General features: G+C 34.6%; 1 protein-coding gene across 5 annotated transcripts in view; it reads right to left on the reverse strand.

The window, feature by feature from the left end:
• The window catches only part of LOC123799262 (uncharacterized), a 1380163-nt gene that overhangs the window by 993884 nt on the left and 363347 nt on the right, over positions 1 to 22932 (reverse strand). For all 5 annotated transcript variants that reach the window (XR_015724344.1, XR_015724346.1, XR_015724345.1 and 2 more), the window contains one exon: positions 22830 to 22920. Coding sequence is in view for 1 of the 5 variants with exons in the window: in XM_087861938.1 (XP_087718064.1) it covers positions 22830 to 22920 (91 nt within the window). In the remaining 4 variants the exon portion in view is untranslated. The remainder of the gene's footprint in view (positions 1 to 22829; positions 22921 to 22932) is intronic.

A 22932-nucleotide genomic window follows, 5' to 3' on the forward strand; every position in this document is an offset into this window, starting at 1 on the left:
CACAATTTTTCCTACATCAGAAACTGCCAATACCTCATTCATAATGTAGAGAAATCAACTTTATGCTACAATAGGGATCACACAATTAAAGAGAATCAAGTCTAGTGTTATCAACATTATAGAGAGGTTTAACCAAACTTGGCTTCACAGAGACAACTCAAACCAAAAGAAGAAATTAACTTTACCTTGAAATGATAACCCTCTTCAAGTGGGTTTCATTTGAATAATAAATGTCATCTTGTAATTTTGAGAAACATATCTTTGCAAAAGTGAAGTTCCCATGCATACATTCTAAGGAGACTAAACTAATCTGAAATGTGGTACTAAGTAGTTGAAATCAGCTATTGTATATAATGTGGCAGTTGAAGGTCTATCTACTTACTCTCGTTTCCCTCTCCAATAGTGTCCAGAGGCTTTTATAAAGGTCATCTGGTTTTAATTAAGTCAGATTTAAATGTATGGTCCATCTATCAGTAGATCACTCTGGAGAAAAAATCTGGTCACCAATTCATGTGGTGATGGATTTGATGGTTGAATACAGGAAAGTAAGCTCTTATTCTTTGGCTAGCACTAGTTTTATGTATGAGGTGAATATGGACTATATCTCTCTCTGTAGAAAGGTCAAATTTTTGTTGCATGTGAACCCTTGTACTACTACTAAGTACTGCAAATACAAGAGAAACCATAGTATATATCTGCTTCAATGAATGCCCCAAAATTCTGAGGTATCAAAGACAACCTAAAATAAAACATTAAAATTGTTTCTTAATACAATTTACAATAAATACACGAAGGTATACAATGAAATTGTTTAAGACAGAATCTAAGGATATGTAAAAATATTTTCAAAAACTAGGTATTTTTAAGTTAAAATAACTGGGCTCAAAGTGAATTTCAAAAAAAAAAAACCTACATAAAACAAAAAGGATCAGAAATGAGAAAAAATAGAAAAAAGGCATTTGACATTAATGATGGTGACCAATAAATGAATGGAAGATAAAGCAGATTATTCAGACAGAAGAATAATCAGAGGGAATGATTATCTTTTCATGTGACAAATTAAAGGATTCTCTTGAAGTGAGGTAATTTATGTGATAATTTGAAACAATATAGAAGAAAGCAAATAATATTTAATTTAGGAAAACAGTGGTCCATTTGAATCAGCTATTTGCTGCTCCATTATTCAAAACAACTTTATATTCCACGAATAATCTACTCTAAAAAAAAACCTTTTTTGACTTTTGGGGAAGATGTTGGAGTAAAAGGACTTTACACTCACCTTGCCCCACAGATACAACTAGATAACATTCATATCAATTTAAATACCCTAGAAAATGCCCCCAAAACAAACAAACAAACAAAAAACCGGACTCTTGTAGAAAACAAACTGATGGTTACCAGAGGGGAAGTGGGTGAAATAGCCTAAGGAAAAAAGAGTAGACTTATCAGGATGAGCACTGAGCAATATACAGAATTATTGAACCACTATTTTGTATACCTGAAACTAATATAATTGTATGTTAACTATAGCGGAACTGAAATTTTAAAAATAATAATAATACATATTTTTGCCAGGTAGTTTAGAAGAAACCGGATTTGGGACCTTAATTATTTCTAAAAAAAAAAAAAAAAAAACCATTCACAGCAGTAACTAGTTGAATGTTTGACTGAATAACTAGTAAAAATGTGTGTACATCTTGGAGGCCATCTTAAAATCCAGCTTAACACAGTCTATCCTTTGGCCCCCAGAGATTCATGCCCATCCCAAAACCAAAAGTACATTCACCCCTTCCTACGCTTTCCAAGAATATCATCCCATTCAAATAATGGCTCAAGTCTAAAATTTCATCATCTAAATCTCATTATCTACATGATCTGAATTAGGGCTGATCAGATTCCAAGTTGTAACCCACCCTGGGTCACAATTACTTTCTATCTGTGGACCTGTGGAACTAAAGATAAAGTTATATGCCCAAGTTATGTGTATGTTATCTTCCTGTGGTTTTAACAAAAGACTGTATAGCCATACCCTCGGCTTTTACTCTATGGCATACTTTGAGAGCAAACCCTAATTTTATAATCTTTTGCCACATGGAAAGATAGTCTGCTAATTTCCAAAATCATTAAGCATTTGGGGTTTTTTGTTTGTTTTGTTCTGTTTTTTTGTTTTTGTTTTTATTTTAACCAGTTATTCCTCAACTGTCTCCCCGTCTCATGTTTACTATAAGCACCAAGAAAAAACCCAAGCAGGACCTCCGGTATTTTTGCCTGTAACATCCCCAGCTATACATCCAAGTTCATTGCTTCAAAGTTCTTTCCACATAGCTGTAGAATACAACTTTGCTAAGCATTCTACATAATAAGAATTCTCCTTCCTTCAGTTTCCAATAACACATTCATTACCTCCTTTTGAGCCCTCACAGTCAACATCCTTAAAGTCCAGATTTCCATTCACAGTCTGTCCAAGGCTAAATCATTTAGGCTTTATCATGTTCTTCATTTCCTTCTGACTTCCCGCCATCAATGCCTTTAACATCCGTATTTCTTCTAACACTATGTTCCAGGGAATCTGAGCTTCCTCTACACACTCTCCAAATTTCTTCCATATTCTCCATCCTGACCAGTTCCAACTGTGTACTCCCCACATTTTCAGGTATTCATTATAGCACCTTACCACCTCTGTTAACCAAAATCTGTATTAGTTTTCTTCCTCTGCATAACAAATTACTACAACCTTTGTGGGCTAAAGCAATACAAATTTATGAACTGACGGTTTCTGGGAGTCAAGAGTTCAGTTAGGTTTCCTAGGCCCTTGGCTCAAGGTCTAACCAGGCCAAAATCATGGTTTCAGCTGAGACTGCAATTCACATCTAAGGTTCGACATGTTCTTCCAAGCTAACTATTTCTGGGCAGAATTCATTGTGACCGTATGAATGAGTTTCCCATTTCTTGCTATCAACCGGGGGCCACTGCCAGCTACTAACGATCAACTACATCCCTTGTCAAATGGTTCCCTTCAGCTCAAACAAGCAAGGCTTCCTAGAATGTTCTCATGCTTCAAATCTGTGATTTCATCTTTCTCTGACCTCTTGACTAAAATTTTAAGGTCTCATGTAACAGGTCAAACCGAACTAAATAATATCCTTATCATAAGGTCAACTGATTTCTAAAATCCTTCTATAGCAGTGTCTAGATAGTGTTTGAATGAATAATTGGGAGATACAGCAGAGGCTGGGAATCTTGGGGGCCATCTTAGAATTCTGCCTACCATAGTCCCTACAAGGCTAAAAAAACTATATTTGAGTAAATTTTTTTTTCTTTATTTTCTTCTCACGGAGATCTTAATATATCAAGCTTCAATTCCTGTCTTGGTCAAGAATTAGGTTTGTGACCTTGGGTAATTTCACCAAAGTCTGTGATCATTCCCTCTTCTGCAAAGTGAAAGTAATCTCATAGATTATTGCAATATTTAAATAAATATTCTAGCTCATAGGTGGTATTTAGTAAGACTTTATTCCTTTATTACTTTCCCTTAAAAGTCTGGCTCAAAACTGCCTCCTCAAGATGCCTTCCTTTCGATAAAAAATAACTCTTTTACTTCCTGAATATGACTGTATTGTTTGTAAATACGCTGCACAGTGACTGTCAAACTGAATCATGTATCAGAATAATCTTGACAGCTTGTTAGAATACAGATTTCTGGACTTCACCCTCTAGTTTCTGAATTAGTAGGTCTGAGATACAACCTGAGAATTTGCATTCCCAATAAGCTCCCAGGTGATGCTGATACTGAGATCCAAGGATTAAACTTTGAGAACCTCTATATTATGTCACTTAACTTATTTCCCTTTAAATATGCATATGGGTATGCATATATTATTTTCTTTAATCACTGTGCATTATAAATATATAAACAGGAGAGTTGACTCTTACCCATCATCTTAAATTTCACTATATCCAAAAAAGAACTTTACATAGAGTAGATGCCCAAATGGTGTTAAAGAAAATTGAATGATTATATCACATTATTTTAAGTGGTTCAATACAAGGGATATGATTCTACTTCAGCAAAAATTACATTTTGAAATGAGTATGGTTTTGCCAATTGAATCAATTTTTTCTTATTTTATGAACTAGATGACTTTCATAAAATCAACTTAGCAAAATGCAGTACTTGTTTTTAAAAAACAATTTTTTTAAAAGATTTATTTATTTATTTTACCAGGGAGGGGCAGAAGGAGAGAATCTCAAGCAGACTCCCCACTGAGCATGAAGCCCAATGAGGGGCTCAATCTCAGGACCCTGAAATCATGACCTGAGCTGAAATCAATACTTGGATGCTTAACTGACTGAGACACTTAGGCGCCCCCCTCCCCAAATTTTTATATAAGGGTAACTTGTAGGGCCAAAAAATCTCTCATCAAAACTAACAGAAAATATGAAATAATGGCTAGTAGGCAAATAATAATAAAATAAACTCTGATCATGATCATATCAGGATATATCCAAAGAAAGTCTTATAAATCCCAGGCATAGCATAAATGCTTTGGCATCTGATATCAAAAGGCATTGGCACTCTTTGACAAAACCATCCCATAATGATGTCTCAGGTGCTGTGCTATGCTCTGCAGACAGCCAAAGTAAAGTAAAAATTTTGACTCACAGGCAGTGGTGATTTATTCCATGTTGATTTTATTTGACAGCAGGTGCCTGGTCTGTATTTTAACCATTACACTATTTTTTTCTTATCTTTTCTTTTTTCTTTTTTTTTTTTTTTATTCCTGCCTCTGAGAATCTAACCTGAACAAAGCTAGGTAGCCAAAACCCAGGCACAGCACCTGCTAAAGTAATAAAATCAAGAGAATAATAGTCCCAAATTTAGGGTAACTATGAAACGAAAGGAAAAAATTCACCTTGAATAAAGCCAAAATAGCCAGATAGGTATGATGTTACTTTTTATGGATCTTTGAATGGAATACATAGGATAAAGGTTAAACAGTGACTAATTAAGGAAAATGTTTTTTTTAATAAATCCTATAGAGAAACTCTTTAAATGGCTGAAACGAGAATGAGTTTTTTAGGATCATGACAAAATTTTTGACTCTTTACTTAATCTATACCCTAAATACCTTTCTTACCTTTCTTTTAAAAAAATGCATATGCATGAAAATGTTCTTTTCTAAAATTTTTCACAAACCACATTCTCCTATTTAGAACTGTAGATTCTTACAGGATCATTCAAGAACGATTAAATTTGTTCTTTAAAAAAAAGAAAAAAGCCTAAATGCTGACTAAATGAGTGTTATCTTTTATCCTACCTATAGTCAAAGTCATGTTTTCTTCTCCAGTTTGTACAATTTTCTATGGGAAGCAAGCTTTTAAGGACTTTCTATAATTTGAAGGACAGTCAATTAAGATTCAAATTCAGATTTTTTTTTCACTTTCTAAATCCCACCCAAGCCCATTCTAATGGCTCCAACTGTGATAAGATAGTTTTGATTCTAATCGCAGAAAGCTCATGCTCGTAGTCACAGACAAATAATTCATTTAATACTGGGCATGTAGTATTGCTTCTATTTCTGATGTTCTGACTCTGCAGAAGCTATAACCCTTTATGGCTCACAGTCCTTTATGCTTTGACTAGTCAAGACTTTTAATGACTTGAAGCATCATTACTTTCACTTTCACCGATCTTTCACTTAAGAGATACTAAAAACAAACGTGATCTCTATTATTTTAATGATATCTTCAATTCTTTTATACCATCCAGTTTCCAGTACCTATCAAAATCCCACAGGTTAACATTACCTTGCTATTAGCCTTCCAAAAGAAAATCCCCAACTTACACTATTCCATCCCAAACCTTGATGTTGCATTGATTGGATCTTTTTTATTGCTCTTTATTAAACCGATATGTCGATTCCTGATATTCTCAGAAGTTTAGCTCTAATAGAGGTGTCAAATTCATGTCTCCTTCTGTGAAGGCTTTAAAAAAATTGAGGTTGTAAATTGATTTTGGATAAAGTCCAATCTCCCCAAACTATTTTTTTTTTAACCACAAAATAGCTAAAGCTTAACCCGAGGATGAGTATGATTGCTTAAGATTTCCTTTTATGTCATGTCTAGCCACATGTATGTTGGGCTTTTTTCTCCCATTTCTCCCCCAACACATCCTTACCACTAAACTTACCTACTTTAAAGTTCATAGATTGCCACTAAATAAGTGTTGTGTTGCTGAGTGATGAACAATGCTGGGAATCAAAATGAACAAGCTATCCCAAATATGACACTGTTTTGACATAGATCTCTAGTCAAGACAACTGCCATTTGCAAAGAAGATAGAGATTTTAGAATCACGTCAAATTTAATTTTTATTCTAATAGATATGAAACGTTTTTTTTAAATATTCAATTCAAAGTAAACTTGACTTTGTTGCTCAATTTACTTTGATTTATTTTTGTGTGATTCAATTTTTTATGTGATTTTGCATAACACAATTAATAATTTTTAAATGCTTTCAAAAATTGTGAGCCTCAAAAAACAAGATGTCAAATTGTATCTAACATCATCATATATACAATCCTCTGCAAACCTTACTCACACAGCAAATGTGGATTTGACTACGATTAAATTAATCCTTGTTTACACATACCACATTATTCTATTTCTTTCACCCCAAGGGATAACACAGAGAAGTTCTGATGCATGAGTGAGCATGCTAATTTTAGCCAAAATAAAGTAGAAGGCATGAAGAAATGTTATAATAATAAAATATAGAAAGAAGTGAAGTACCACTCGCCAATTACCTCCTATTCCCAGGCAGACATGCAATTCCATTGAGAAACTTGGTTTCACATGTGCAGTCTTAGGCAATTTCATGATTTACATCATCCTTTTAAGGCAATAATTTCATTGTTGCATGGTAAATTATAAAATATTACCTCTTAACATAAACACTGCATACAAACACAAGAAGACTCCTCTCAAATTTGGGGAGAAATCAGTGAAAGATAGTTGGGCTCTCTATGAGAGTACTACAGAGGGAAGGAAGAAAGTTAACATTCTAGACAGTTATACTATAGTCTCAATACAAATGCTAGGATATTGTTATGCTATATACAGATTTAAAAGTGTACATTCACAAAGGCGGGTAAATTCCATATATCAAAGAGCTAGAAATGGATAGAGCCATGATTTAAAACCAGGTTCCTGTGACTCCAATGGCTGGTTTCTCTTATGTTACATTTTCATTATTGTATTAGCTATTCCTGGGAAAATGACAATGACTGTAAAGACCATATATGTTCTATAGTTTAATGGAACTATTAAATAATTATAAGTATAGCTTTTCTTGTCATTACCATAATTGTGAGTATGAAATAAATAGCAAATTGAGAAACCATCATGTCAGGATACATTCATCTAAGTGCACGTTAAACTAGCTGTAGAGTTTTTTGTTTGAGAAAAATACTACTGTATTGTTCCACAGGATAACAAAGAAAAATGGTCCTGAGCTGTTATGTGAAAAATACAACAAATGGCACTAACAGGATTATCCTTAAAGTTTTCTTGTGAATGAATGGGAAAGTCATTCTGTGAAGAATATCAATGATCTTATCTACTCTATCTCCTCTCCTTTTTGGATATTTAAGGCATAACTGGAAATTTTAGAAGGTGGGAAAAGTTTGGCCCTAGACTTTCTGTCCATAATATCCCATATCATTACTAAGCATTATGATATTTCTAGTTCTCCGTTTCTAGATATTTGTGTAAGTTGTGAGCTTCCGGGTAAATAGTCTAGCCACAGCATTCATTCAGACATAAAAGTAGAGTTGGCATTTGGGTGTCTGGTAAGATGAAACATTTAAGAAAGGAGCTGAGGAGCATACCAAATATACCTTTTCTTCCCTCCTATTATATATAAAAAATGATACTAGGGACAAAGAAAGAGTGAAGACCATACAGATTTCCTATCATGGATGGCTTCTGAATATTTAACAAATTTGGAAATGGAAGGTTGCATATTACAAGGCAAGTCTGGTTAGTGCTACTTTATTGATTAGGGGTAGTTTGTATAGTTCAGAGTAAGCTTGTAAATAGTCTGAGGGGAATTGAGATTTTATTCAAAATGCTATATAGTAGCAACATTTGGAATTCAGCATGGCAAAATTGTACAACTCTAGCTCAAGTCCCAAGGCTGTTAACAGTTAAAGCAAGAAGTAAAATTATTTAACTAAGTAAATTTAACATATAATTTCACAAAGTATTTGTTTTTAGGCGTATCTATCTATGCAATAGTCTCTGCCCTTCTTAAATATCATTGAAGAATTACAGAGAAGACAGCAAACATTTTAAATGCTACGATATTCATAATTACTTTAGATAGGTATATAGACAGATAAAACAGTTTAGGTCGATAAATATTTCTCCCCTTTACCATTTTATTTAGTCTTTTCTAAACCAGAGTATCATTTTCAAAGACACTTTGAAGAAAATTAGTGTTTACAGCAACAAAATTCTCATTTTAAAACTTAAAAAAAAACAACATTTAGATGATTTGTCCAAGACTTTATGAGTATTAAGGGACTAACCTAGGATCTATAACCCCTGATTTCTGGTGCAATAAATGTCTCACACTACAATACTGCCTTTTAATTCAAGCTCTAATTTGCATTTATTAAAATTTGTTACCCAGAATCATACTTAGTAATACAGACTGAGGCACGATACATCCAGTACGTTACTATATATAATGGAGTATAGTGTCTATTGTTTTTGGCCACTTAATGTGTCTTTCCTCATCCTTCTATTCTTGATTATAAATTTACTGCCCAATTCCCTGGCTTCAGTGTACATATACTGATGCAGAGTTGTCAACATAAATTAGCTCATTTCTCTTGGACACAGGGATTGGTTTGGGAACAGGGCATACTAATCAGAGTCCAGGACTGATCGGAAGAGAGTGGGAAAAAAATGCTGTCTTTCTTGGGAAAATGATTAAAACTGGGAGTGGCTAATGATGGTCTTTCGTCCCAACCATATGAAGGGAAACAGCCTGCAAAATAAAGCTAACAATAGACAAGTAGAAACAGAAGATGGATGGGGAGAAGAGTCCTGGTGAAATTAAGGCTTTGGGTTACCTTTGCCATCATGGTTCCTACAGATTTTCTAGAAGACTTGAGAGCTTTCATAATGTTTCTGACTTTCTGCTAACACTAATGAAAAATAAGATAACATTATAATGTTTTCTGGGTTGTTCCCCATATTATTTCTGATGACAGATGGAATATGATTGGGCTTTTTGACCAAAAGAGTATATTAGAATGTCTTCAGGAAACAATCTGAAAGAAAAATTATTTCATTTCTTCTCTTAGAAAATCCAATCCCACTTGTAGGGAAAATTAATTACCTAAAATAACATATATATGTGCAAACAATGAATCATGGAACACTACATCAAAAACTAATGATGTATTGTATGGTGACTAACATAATAAAAAAAATAAAAATAAAAAATAAAATAACATATGTATTTCTCTTACTAAAATTAACGTAATTTTTCTGTCCATTTTAAAAAACTTAAGACTTCTTTACACAAATAATTTCAGTAATTTTCCTTTCTTTTTGTTTTTATCCTTTAAGTTTTTTTTTTGTTTTTTTGTTTTTTTTTTTTGGTTTGTTTATTCCAAACTTTGACCCAAATCATTGACCTAATTCACTACTGAAACTTGCCTGGAAGCCCAAACACAGGCATGACAGATAAATAGATTATTACAGATAGATTATCATGATATGTATATTGTGATGTATTATGATAGATATTTATTTATATATATATATACATACATAATGTATATATTTTATACGAATGTCAAGAGAAAAAGAATAGACATATATGTAAATATATATAATATATATAAATATACATAAAATACATACTGTTTATAAGTATGTATTATATAATAAGGATTGTAATATTTAAAATATTTAAAAATCTTAAAATGTCATATAATTATTATAAGAAGTTGGTTCACATGACTATGGAGACTGGGAAGTCCCACCATCATCCATCTGCAAGCTGATGATCCAGGAAAGCAGTGGTGTAATTGAAGTGGAAATATAATTCAGTTTGAATTCAAAGGCCTGAAAACCAGGGAGCTGAGGGCATAAATCTCAATCAACAGACGGAAGAAAACTCTTGTCCTGGTTAAACCAGTGAAGCAGAGAAGAATATATTCTTCCTTCCTCCATCTTTTGTTCTATCAAGGCCCTCAAAGGATTGGATGATCTCCACCTATATCGGGAAGGCCAATCTGCATCAATGATTCAGACACACCCAAAAATACTGTGTAGTCAAGTATCTGGGCACCCCATGATCAGTCAAGAAGACAAATAAGGTTAACCATCACAATATTATTTACTGTAGGGGATATATCTATATCTATAGAAATAGATAGGATATATCTACAGAATATATCTGTAGAGGATATAAAGACCCATAGAGATGCATGGATACGTCCCTTATAGTGAATAATATAAGGCCAGCAGGAATAAATTTAGATGAGAGTAAAGGTCTATATTCATTGTAAAGATAACTGCTACTAAATTGAGCATAGCTGTAGGTATATCAGACAAAGTAATCACTAATGTGAAAGACTTGTGAACTTCAAAACATAGAGGAGTTCAGAAAGACAGCAATAAAAAGAGAATAAATTAATTTTAATTTGTATTATTAGAAGTACATGAGTAGAATTAGTAGCATTTTATTGACCACATCTGGCATTCTTCAATTCTATATATATCAAAGTTGTAGAACACTTAAGGAAATATAGAGGGGTGGCCCGTCAAAAGTGGGAACAAACATTATGTCAGATTAAGAACAAGTACAATTTGCATAAGGTATGCAATTGTTTTTTAAATGCAGAGATTTTAATACTCATTTTGGAATATTAAAATTGAATAACTTTGTAGACATTATAAATACTAACTGCAAACATGTGAAGGAATGTAAAGAAACATACAGTTTTCACACTATTTCTTTCTGTTAATGTTTTCATTAATGTTGTATTTAATATTTATGAAATCTCAACATCACACTTAATTGGTTTCATTCTTTTATTTTTTGTAATAGATGCAATAACCAAGAGAAATATATTATATATTATATATTATATATTATATATTATATATATATATATATTATTCTTCAAGTCACTTAAGTATTTTTCATTCATTTGAAAGCTAGATAAATATACACTCTAAATGTATCTCTCCATACCACATCCCTAATGATAATGCTTCCTAATGATGTGCTTATAACCTACAAATACCCTTCAATGAATTTTTTTTTTTTTTAAGATTTTATTGATTTATTTGACAAAGAGACAGCCAGCGAGAGAGGGAACACAGCAGGGGAGTGGGAGAGGAAGAAGCAGGCTCCCAGCGGAGGAGCCCGATGTGGGACTGGATCCCAGAATGCCGGGATCACGCCCTGACCCGAAGGCAGACGCTTAACGACTGCGCTACCCAGGTGCCCCTTCAATGATTTTTCCAGATAAAGAAAAATTTCTTCACTACTTCATTTGCTTTATCCTAGTTCTACTAAATTACTCTTTATGGTGCCATTTAAGAGCACTTTTTTATTGATCAAAATTACATTTTTTTAGAGGAGTTGGAGATAGTCTTAAAAATTTTTATGAACTATTAACATTAACTGAAACACACTTTCCACAAGTTGAGAAATAATATTTAATGATATGCCACTAAAATGATAGCTATTAAATATGTAATACATTAAAGCTGCATAAAATATGTTTTCATTGATGTTTATGAATTTATTCTGCCATTTGTACCTGCAAAGTAATTAAAATTTTAAATTACATACATGCCTTTATTAATGTCCTCTATTTAAAGGTTGAAAGAAAAAAAGGCAGGTCTATAATAAATGAAAAATGACTAGGAGCAAAACAGAATTACTGTGAAAGAACATTTTAAATAATTGGGTGGTTGCAACAGTGGAATAGGCTACTCCAAAATATACTGAGCTTACCATCCCTAAAGGTGCTCAGACATAGGGTAGATGACCTTTGATTCATATTACTCCACATGGGACTCCTGAGTGAGTTAGGAAGATATAATGGATGAACTTAAGTGTCTCTTTTATTGTTTCAACATTAATATTCTATGACTTTATGAAGAGAAAAAAAAGATTATGGCCTAAGAAAAGAAAGATGTTTTGAAAACAGCAGGGTTTTGAGTAAAAGTGACTTCATACCTCCATGAAGCAAAAAATAAGGGTGACCAGGGCTTTTCTAAGACTTCGTACTGGGAAGCCCAGAAGGCTTAGGCATTGCCTTGTCTTGTCATAGCACACAGTGCATTGCACTTTGTTTATGCAGTAATCTCACTCACTAGACTGTAAGATTCATCAAGACAGGTCATATATTTATCTTATTCACTTTTGAAAATCCAGTGTAGTCACCAGCTTTTGAAATAAAATGCTTTCAGTATAAACACTAAACCATAAAAAGGTAAAGCCAGGACCAAATAAATACCTTACCTAACCTGTTCCATAGTCCTAAAGTCCTTAATTACTGGGAAGTACCTAGACTGTAGGAAATGAATCAATGTGCTTACAAATAAAATCTTAAATCAACAAAATATAATAGAAGCTTAATATTTAAAAATAGCCAAATTTGGGGAATCTCAAATTTCTTAGATTTTATTCAAAATTTGCTCTTATTCCCTGTCCCATACACTTATTCCTCTCTTGTATACTAAGTATATTACTCATGTCTTCTATTTCACTTTTTTGATAAACTTACAATCTTAGAACAGATTAAATGTCAGGCTTCTTCACTGTAAAGTCATTCTTTCCCCTGGCTTTCTATACTATACTCTTTGAAAGGAAATCATTATGGGCAGCCCATACGGGAGAGGGGAGTTATGTTCTGCCTCTTTGAAAGTAGTAGAGACTGAAATCTAGCTCCTTCCCCCATGATTTGAATTAGTAGGAACCTCAGATTAGAAGAATCTGATAAAAAATGTATCTGATAAAAAAAATGTCTTTTTTGTCTATAAAAGAAATTTTTAGGGAGTCCCCTTAAATTATCTCTTAAAGGTATTTTATATTAAAGGGAAGTGCTATCCACACAGACTCTTGATTAAAATGAACAACTGCATAGGACTGCTATAGGACAGAGACTACAATGACTTTTTAGACATGCCATGTAAGTCAACAGCTCACAACAATATTAGGGAAGATCTATTTCATAATTGTCTTCAAATGTCCTGTTCTTACTGCATTCGTACAATAAATAAATTTGTCTCTATCCTATGAATAAATGTGTATTTCTACTGTGAGTACTTGCAGGTTTGTGGCATATCTGTATATCTGCTGCTCAAATGTGAACTCTTTCTTCACTGTATATTTTTCTCCCTCTTTTGACTACTCAACATATAGAAACAAATTTAATTACTAAAGATGCAAAATAGTGATCTAAACATCTGTTTAAGCAATAATATATGCATTTGTGTATGTAACATATAATATTTAGTATTTCCCACAAAATGGATTTTGGTTCTTTCACTCGCCTAATAAATATACTTCGAATTAGTAAATTTTAATATAAGGTTCACAATTTCTGATTCACTTTAAATGTTAACTCATTCACCTAAGAAATATTTATTGAGTCCTACCATAATCTAGGCTCTGTGCTTGATACTGGGGACAAAATGATGAGGAAAGAAGTTTGGGTTTGGGTTTTGGTTTTCTCCAATATATATATATATTAGACCACTTGTAGTCCTCCAGGTCTCCTGGGATCGGTTCATTTTTCCACCCTTTTCCCCACTGCATTCATTTTGGATAGTTTTTGCTACTATGTCTTCAAGTTCACTAACAGTTTTTTCCTTCCGTATCTAATATCCCATTAACCTCATCCAGTATGTTTTACTCGTGTATTTTTTAACTCATGTCTCTACATAAAATGCCCAACTTCCCTTTGCTTTTTGAATTTATAGAATAGAGTTATAATAACTGCTTTAGTCCTTGTATGCTATTTCTAACATCTTATCAGTTTTAGGTAGGTTTAGACTGATTTTTTCCCTCCTCATAATCATACGTCCCTGGTTCTTTTTTGCAGGCTTCAAAATGTTTCATTAGATGAAGGACATTGCGAATTTTACATCATTAGATTTTGGCTAAGATACACACACACACACACACACATCTGTATATCCATTAATATAAACAATATATATGACGTAACTTCTATAAAGATGCTCAGGCTTTGTTCTAGAACATAGTAAAAATACTTCGAAATTTGTTATGTGGAACCAAAGCAGAATTTTCTCTAAAGCTAATTATTGTCAAGAGGCAAGACCTGACCATTCTAATCAGTGCTCTATGAATCGTGATTGTTCACAGCTGGACTTAGAAACAGGCACTCATCCTGGCTCTACGTGAGCTCTGAATATTATTTGCTCTATTTTTTTCAGATGGCCCTCTCCCTGACTTAACATAGTTTTACCACATGCATTTCTTAATGCATCCACTGAACACTAGAGGGAAACCAATGAAGATTCCTGAGTTGTCTTTCTTTGGATTGTGGATATTCTGCTCTGAGGACTTAAACTGCCCCGTTTTTCCTAGAATGTTTGCTCTGGCTCCTCAAATAAGGGGGTCTTTTGGACTCCATTTAAGCGTCCCCTCCTTGCAATGTCACCTGAAAACTCTTTTTAAGGCACTAAACTGGGCAATCACAACTTTACCTCATTAGTTTCCCATCTCTCATATATCATTGTATCTGCCTATCTGATGTCCAAAGTCTTAAGAAAACCTATTTCCATGTAATTGGTCCAGTTGTTTACCTGTTTCAGTAAGTATCTAAACAACAGTATTAACCACTTGACAGTTACAAAACAATATACCCAATTCGACTAGCTATCTATCTCTTGCTGAATAACAAATTACCCCCAAAGTTTACAGGCTTCAAACGACACATATTTATTATCTCACAGTTTCTGTGTATCCAAAATGTGGGCACAACTAAAGTGGGCCCTCTGTTTCCAGGTCTCTTATAAGACTACAATCAAGCTGTCAACCATGGCTTCGGTATCATCTACAGGCTCAACTGATGAATGATCTGCTTCCAAACACAGGAGGTGGTGGTTTTCAGTCCCTTAGTTCTTGCTAACTGTTGGCCACGGGCTACCCCAGACCTTCAAATGGCAGCTTGCTTCATCAATACAGAATAATAAGGCAATAAAGAGAGAATGCCAAAAAGACAGAAATACAGTCATTTGTAACTTAACCTAATAGAAGTGGCATCATGTCACCTGTGTCATATTCTAGTCATCAGAAACAAATCACTGGACCTAGCTCACACTCTAGGGAAGGGTATTACACAAGGGCATGAATACCAGCAAATAATCTGAATGTCCATCAAAAGGAGAAAAAAATAACAAATTGTAATATTTTTATAGAATTACATACCACATTGAAATTTAGAAGAAAAACAGTGAGTACACATCAAAACATGGATACATCTCAAAATACTGTTCTGAGGAAAAGAAGCCTGACACAAAAGAGAACTTGCTGTATAATTCTATTTACGTGAATTTCAAGAACTGGCAAAAGTATCTGTCAATGAAAGATGATAAAATAGTAATTATTTGGGAAGGGTACATTACTGATTAAGAGTCACAGGGAATATTCTGGGGTGGAAGAATTGTAATGACCAGAGTAGTCATTATGCAGAGATATACATATGTAAGATTTATCCAGAGGTGCACTTAAGATCAGTGTACTTCTATGCTTATATATCTCAATAAAAATTTCTATTACATCAATTAAATTAATAATAAAATAAAGACACATCACAACAACCTTCTGGTTGATACTGGTTAGTGTTGCTGACTAACAGGTGCTGCTGTCCAATGTCATCCTCAAATCTAGTTTCTATGGTCTACCCTCCTCTATCCCAGGACTACAACACATCTCTTTCATGGAGATTCAGGTGCTGTAGTTTCTTTCCTAAAGCCATACTAAAATGTATGGTTCTCTGTGAAGCTTTCTTCAAGCCCATCAACTTAGATTCACCTCGGTACAAGTCTTCATTAATAGAATTGGACTGTACCTTGAGATATAAGGAAAAAAGTCTTTGGCTGGGGATTCTCCCAAATCTACCTGAGTAGTTCTATCACCACCCTACCCCTCTCCTCCAAAGGACTGTGACTTTAAGAGATAGCCATGTGGCAAAAAATCTTCCCCAGGCAAATACCAGAGTATATACTTGAATCTCTTTTCTTAATTTCCTATAAATTGATCTCCCAAACCCAGGGCAACTGCTCTTGCATTAGCATCCTACATTCACTTTACTCTCTGTTGGTTTTAAAAATCCAATGCTAAAGATTCCTAAGGTTCAATCCCTTAATATAGAAAAAAATGGATTTGTAAAACTGATCTTTATTTTTTCCACCTTTTAAAATATTTTTTAAAATTCAATTAATTAACATATAATGTATTACTAGTTTCAGAGGTAGAGGTCAGTGATTCATCAGTCTTATATAATACCCATTGCTCATTACATCACATGCCCTCTTTAATGTCCATCCATTCCCCCCCTCCAGCAACCCTCAATTGTTTCCTATGATTAAGAGTGTCTTATGATTTGTCTCCCTCTCTGATTTCATCTTGTTTTATTTTTTCCTCCCTTCCCCTATGATCCTCTGTTCTAAAACTGATCTTTAGAATAACTAATTTGAGCAATTTATAAACCAGTGCATTCATTACCACTGATATACCTTGAGCGTAAAAATCTCTGATTTTCCAATCAAATCTGACCAATGCTTTCTTTGTTCGATGATAAATCTGCCTTAAGCAATGAATGTTACTGAATTGAAATGTGAAGATGGTCTGAGGATCTAATGTTACACATGATGACTATAGTTGATAACACTGTATTATAGAACTGAAATTTACTGAGTGGAACTTAAATGTCCTTACTAAAAAAAAAAAAAAAGTCACATCATATGAGGTGACAGATTTATCAATTAACTCAATGGAGGGAAATCTTTTTCCAATGTATACCTTTATCAAATCATCACATTCTACACTTTAAATGTCTTACAGTTTTGTCAATTATACCTTAAAAAAGCAAAACAAAATGTGAAATGAATAGGGAAAATAAAGGAAAAGAAAAAGGAACTCCCAGGAATAAATAAGAATAAAAAGTACATTAATTGGGATTTCAAAATACTACCTATTAATAAATACTATCCATTCTACCTAAAGAATAGATCAATTTAGCTTGCTAATGTTTACTTATATCTACTTAATATGGCAAAAAAAAAGAATGGAATGCAAATAAAAATCGAAGAAAGATTATAGTATCTCCTGTTTGCTTTGACTTGCCTTTCAGAAGAAACTCTAGTCATTTCACAAAGAATTAGAGAAACTTCAACAAATACCTTTATTTTGATTTTTTTAAAATATTTTTTACTTTGAGTTTCAGATTTTAAACCTAACCCTAATTATGATTAGGCTTTCTTTTTCCTTTTTTTTGCCTCTTTTTATGTACCTATTCTTATTTATAATACTACAGTCCAAAGGCTAGTCAATTAAATCAATGCATGATCTTTCCTTTCAAATCCATTTTTATTCAATAGTTTCCTTTCAAATGGCATTATGTGCCACTCAGTTACACAATCCAGAAACTTGTGTGGCAACCTTGACTTCTTCCTCTTTTTCTCTCTGCCCCCAAATTAATCAATGAGCAGATCCTAAGGCTTCCACCTCTTAAATCCATTCACCTTTACATCTCTTTCTTTATCACCATATTATACTAATTCATGATCATCTCTCTCTTGGAAAATCATAACAGCTTCCTAACGGATCTGCAACCATTTTTATTCCTTCTAGCCCATTAGCCAAATTGTGGGTAGAAAAACTTTATCAGAATTGAAGACTAATTACAATTCTTTCCTGATTGAATCCAGCAACCAATCCTGCCTGCCTCAATTCATGCCAGTTTTTTCCCGGCTTTTCATGCCTTGCTATTCTCTGCATCCTCAGGGCCTCTAAACACGTTCCCCCTGAAGAACCGCCCCATTTCTAGGTTCACATCATCAATGCCTACTGCCTACCCATGCTTCAGTTCTTGGTTTAATGGCCACTGTCTCAGAAAAGTCTTCCCTGATATCCAAACTAGACAATTTAATGTCACTAACTTTATACTCAATACATTCATAATCTCTATTGCTCTTTTCCAGAATCAGTGCTTCTCAACTTTGTCTGCATGTTAAAATTGCCAATTACATCAAATTCTCCAAGGTGGTGTTAGGTAGAAGTTAGAGAGAAGCAGCGGAAGGAAAAGTCCTAAGTCCTTGAAGGGGAATGACACAGACAAGAGCTAGAGGCAAACACCATGATGAATAAGCTATACATTAAAAGCCCAGGGGCACAACATCCTGATCGTGTGGCTTCCAAGACCTTGGGGCTGACAGATCCAGAGCCACAGGTGTGGAGCATGCGCTCTCCTCTTCTACCTCTGCTCCAGGTTAACCCCAAGACTCATTATAATGCATCTGCATTGCCAGTACAGCTCCTGCCAGGATGAAGAAAGACTGCCATGACAGTTCAGGTACAAACCTTAGAGGGCCCAAAACTCCCCCTCTCAACCTGTGGGAGGAGTCCCCCAGATGACTGGAAACAGCCTCCATTACAAACCACCCCACCGCACTTCCCAGCGCCTCTCAGTCCTGGGAGACCCAATAGTAACCAAAACAACCTAGGGGCCAGTTCCACTTCCTGGACCCTGCCCCCATCCCACCTTGAGAGCGTACATTTGCTTTAATAAACTGCTTTGTATTTGCTGCTTTCCTTCTTGCTGTCAGTACTGCAGCACAGATCCCCACATAAATCTTCTTGTGGGGAATCCAAGGACCTAGACCTCCATTCATACATTGCCGACTCTTACACCAGTAATAGCGGTACCCAGACATTAGTATTTTTCTAAAACTACCCTGGTGATTACAATTGTTCACAAGACTGAGAACCACTACTTTAAATATGTGGTTCTCAAAGCACAGCTACATATTAGAATTGCCATGGGGAGGTTTTAAAAACATCTGAGCTTCGCACAAATTAGTTAAATCAGAATCTCTGGGTATAGAGCCCAGGCATTGGTATTTTATAAATGTTCCCACATGATTCTAATGTGAGATCAGGGCTGAAAGCCATTCAACTAACTAGATTAAACTTCCAGTGCCCCCAGATTATTCCAGACTTATAACAGTCACAACAATTTGTTGAAAAAATAAATGAATTAATTAATAAATTAATAGTTAATTGACTTTGGTTACTTTGATTATGCAATCAATCATTCTTTTTTTGTGTAGTCCATAGTTTTTATAGAAAGCAATATAACCTTTACTTAAACTTCAGAGGTCAGCATAGGCTTCATAGGCTTGGCAAGATTTTAACCCTGACTGTGGACTCATTCTAGATGAGTTCAAAACAAAACTGAGCAAAAAAAAATGAAAAAAAAAAAAAAAAAAAAAAAGAAAAAAACAAACCTGAGAAGGAGAAGCTAAATTAAACTGAGGGAAGTATACTGCGAGATTTGAATACTGATATATATTAATAGACAACATCAGAATGTAAAACTTCTTCATACAAGTTATCAGTTTTTCTATACATTTCTATCAACATGCCCCCAATAAGCAAACATAAAAACAGCATGTACCATTTATTGAAAACCTACACGCCAGGCACAGAGATATGTGTTTTCCAGATATTATCTCATTTAATCTCCACACACACTCAAAAAATCTGTAATGTAAAATTGGTGTCCAGTTTCTAGAGGTGAGAGAACTGAAGCTTCACAGTGTTTACAGTATTTAATCATGGTCATTCACCTGAATGATGGACAATATGGGATAATCCAGGTCAATCTAACCCTGAAGCCATGCTATTCTATTTAAACTAAGTTCCTGTTTTCCTGTGATGTTGTTATGATCTGTTTGTCTCTTTTAAAAAGCATCTTTGCAAGTGCCCTCATATTATTCAAGTTTCTCCGAGAAGTAGATGAATATGCTGCAACATTCATAACAATTTTATCAACTGTTAATTTGGAAAATTTTTAGCATGTTAAAAATATATAATCACCATTCTTTATACTTCACTCCTGTTAACACATCAACACCACTTCCTGGAATAACTTCATGCTCTTTATTTTGCAAAATACCGCTTCAATTAAAAACAGTGGCTAGCTGCCAGATTCAACAAAAGTAATTGCTTGTCTTGCTAATTGAAAACCCAAACCAAAAATGATTTGAGGAGGAGGGGAATTATAATCTAATAATCTATTTTGTAAGAATAATATAGCCCCCAAAAGTGAAATTCAGTGGCTATCACAGTAAAAAATAAATGTCTTTGAAATTATCAATTTATATGCTGCATTATTTAATAATCAAAATACATTAAATTTTTCTTCATTCATGCCTGTCTTCCTTCTTAAGGTATAAGTTCTAGATAGAGAAATATCATAATAACATTTTGTAAAATTACGTATTTCAGTACAACCCCACAGAAGAAATCAACAAGTATATATAATCAAAGCTAAATTTATATGATAGCATTTTTGTAATCTGGTGGTGAAGCATAAGAATCAGGAACAATGGCTAGGTTTTATTGCTAAGATCATGAGAAAACAAGATTTTGGGCCCAATGATCAACGGTCCACTCCATCAGATTAGCCTTATCTTTGCATCTCAGCACAAATCTGAAACCGTTGCAGTGCCCGATGTGTGATATTAATTAATTAACTAACTAATGGACAAACAAATGTATGAAGTTACCAGGAGTCAGATCCTCAGCTATACAAGTTGAGAACATCATCGAGATCCTTTTGTTTACTTGTTTTAAATTTTGTTCTTTTCTTTGGTTTTTCAAATCCTGAATGATATTCAGTTTCTTGGGAGATGGAACACCCCAGAACTCTTTTAAAAGACTTATTTTAAGCTAGATTGATAATTTATTAGTAGTTACTATTAATTTGCATATACCACTTTCTCCCGGTGTGCAGTTTCATTATGCAAACCAAATTATATAAGAGAATCTGTCCATTAACCACAGAATAATTATAGGAAATGTTGCCACTGATTCAAGGATATTTACATCAGGCTAGTATTTTATTCTTTATATCTTTAGAGAGACGTAAATCTAGAATATAACTAGTACTGGTCATCTGAAGCCTTCAGACATATTCCTCCAGCAGTGCTGGAAAAATACTGAGCATTTTTTGTACCCAGTGCTTCTTTTCAATATCCCTGAGTAGACAGATGTTTATCACCACAATTCTTTAACAACCATCATATGATATTTACCTAGAGAGCAGCTCATACGATACTAGTTACACTTTCAGTTAACACTTTGGAAACAAGAAGCATATTCACAAATCCTCTCCCAGGATAAAGTTTTCCAATCTGTCAATCATTAAATCAAGAAATGTTTTGTGGTGGACATTTCTGATTTCTTCCATAGTATCAATTCCTACTTCCCAAAAGTCCTTAGTTATCATGCTGGGAGCCACTGGTTCCAGGAAACTACAGTGGTGAAGCACGTAAGCTACACTAAACCAATCAGGTAGCCTATCCCTTAAGCACACGCCATGTAACCCATGCCTAATTAACTGGTGAGAATCTCAAGACATGTAATGAGAAATCTGGAACAAAAATACAATTTTGCTTAGGACTACCTAACATACTCATAAGAGACCTGGAACTCCTGTGACCATTTTTTCTTCCAGGCAGGAAGCTAGTCAAAGGATGGAACCAATACAGGAAATAACTCAGACTGAAAAGTCAAAGAAAAATAGAGAAAAAGTCAGAGAAAAATAGAATGAAATCCTGACATTATAAACCTCTGGATCAAACAGCACCTAAATCTGAACCACCTCTGGAATTTTAACAGCTCCGTCATCGGGCAATTGGCTCAGTTGTACAAGGTTCCATTCCCAAAAGGGATCTCCACACTTGGTTTACTTGGTTTAATGCTCTGCTGTTGCCTTCTTGAAATTCTTAAATACTTTTATCTCAGGACCTATGTTTCTAAGTGAGATCCTTTGTAACAGTAGATCTTAACTATGAGCAAAAAAGATACACTTGGCAGCAACTAGCAAGGGTGGAGTTGTCAAAGCAACATGCACCTGCCTAGCCCTCCCCAGGACTCCTGCGGCTCTGAGAGAAAAAGCTGGCCAGGACCTGGGTACAGATCCACAGCAGCAGGAGTGGCAGTGAAAGAAAGGGAGGGAGATGGGGCGCCTGGGTGGCACAGCGGTTAAGCGTCTGCCTTCGGCTCAGGGCGTGATCCCGGCGTTCTGGGATCGAGCCCCACATCAGGCTCTTCCGCTATGAGCCTGCTTCTTCCTCTCCCACTCCCCCTGCTTGTGTTCCCTCTCTCGCTGGCTGTCTCTATCTCTGTCAAATAAATAAATAAAATCTTTAAAAAAAAAAAAAGAAAGAAAGAAAGGGAGGGAGAGGAACGACTTCTGGTGGGGGCAGTGCACGCGGGCTGGCTTGTCTCTCTGCACCCAACGGCACAAATGTTAACTCTGGGGACTGTGGGAACCAGAGGCAATAAATCGCAAGTAAATAAAAGAATATACTTGGACATCCCAATAAAACATGTTAAGGAATTATTAAAATCCTTCAAAGAGTTTAGAAGCTCTGTTTTGAAAACTGCTGCAACCTGAAACACTGCAAAGCAAATATCCACAGGACTAAAGAAATAGAAATTAAATTTAAAGATAGTCATGTCACAGTACCATGTCAGTAGATAAGCTTCCACACTGTGGTTAAGAGACCAAGGTTTTTTCTCCCTTGTGCTCCACCATTTCACCAAGTCTTCTGGATCATCTGCAACCACAT

This window comes from Ursus americanus, chromosome 5, assembly GCF_024610735.1.
Source record: "Ursus americanus isolate L20-20 chromosome 5, mUrsAme1.1.p, whole genome shotgun sequence".
Taxonomy (NCBI): domain Eukaryota; kingdom Metazoa; phylum Chordata; class Mammalia; order Carnivora; family Ursidae; genus Ursus; species Ursus americanus.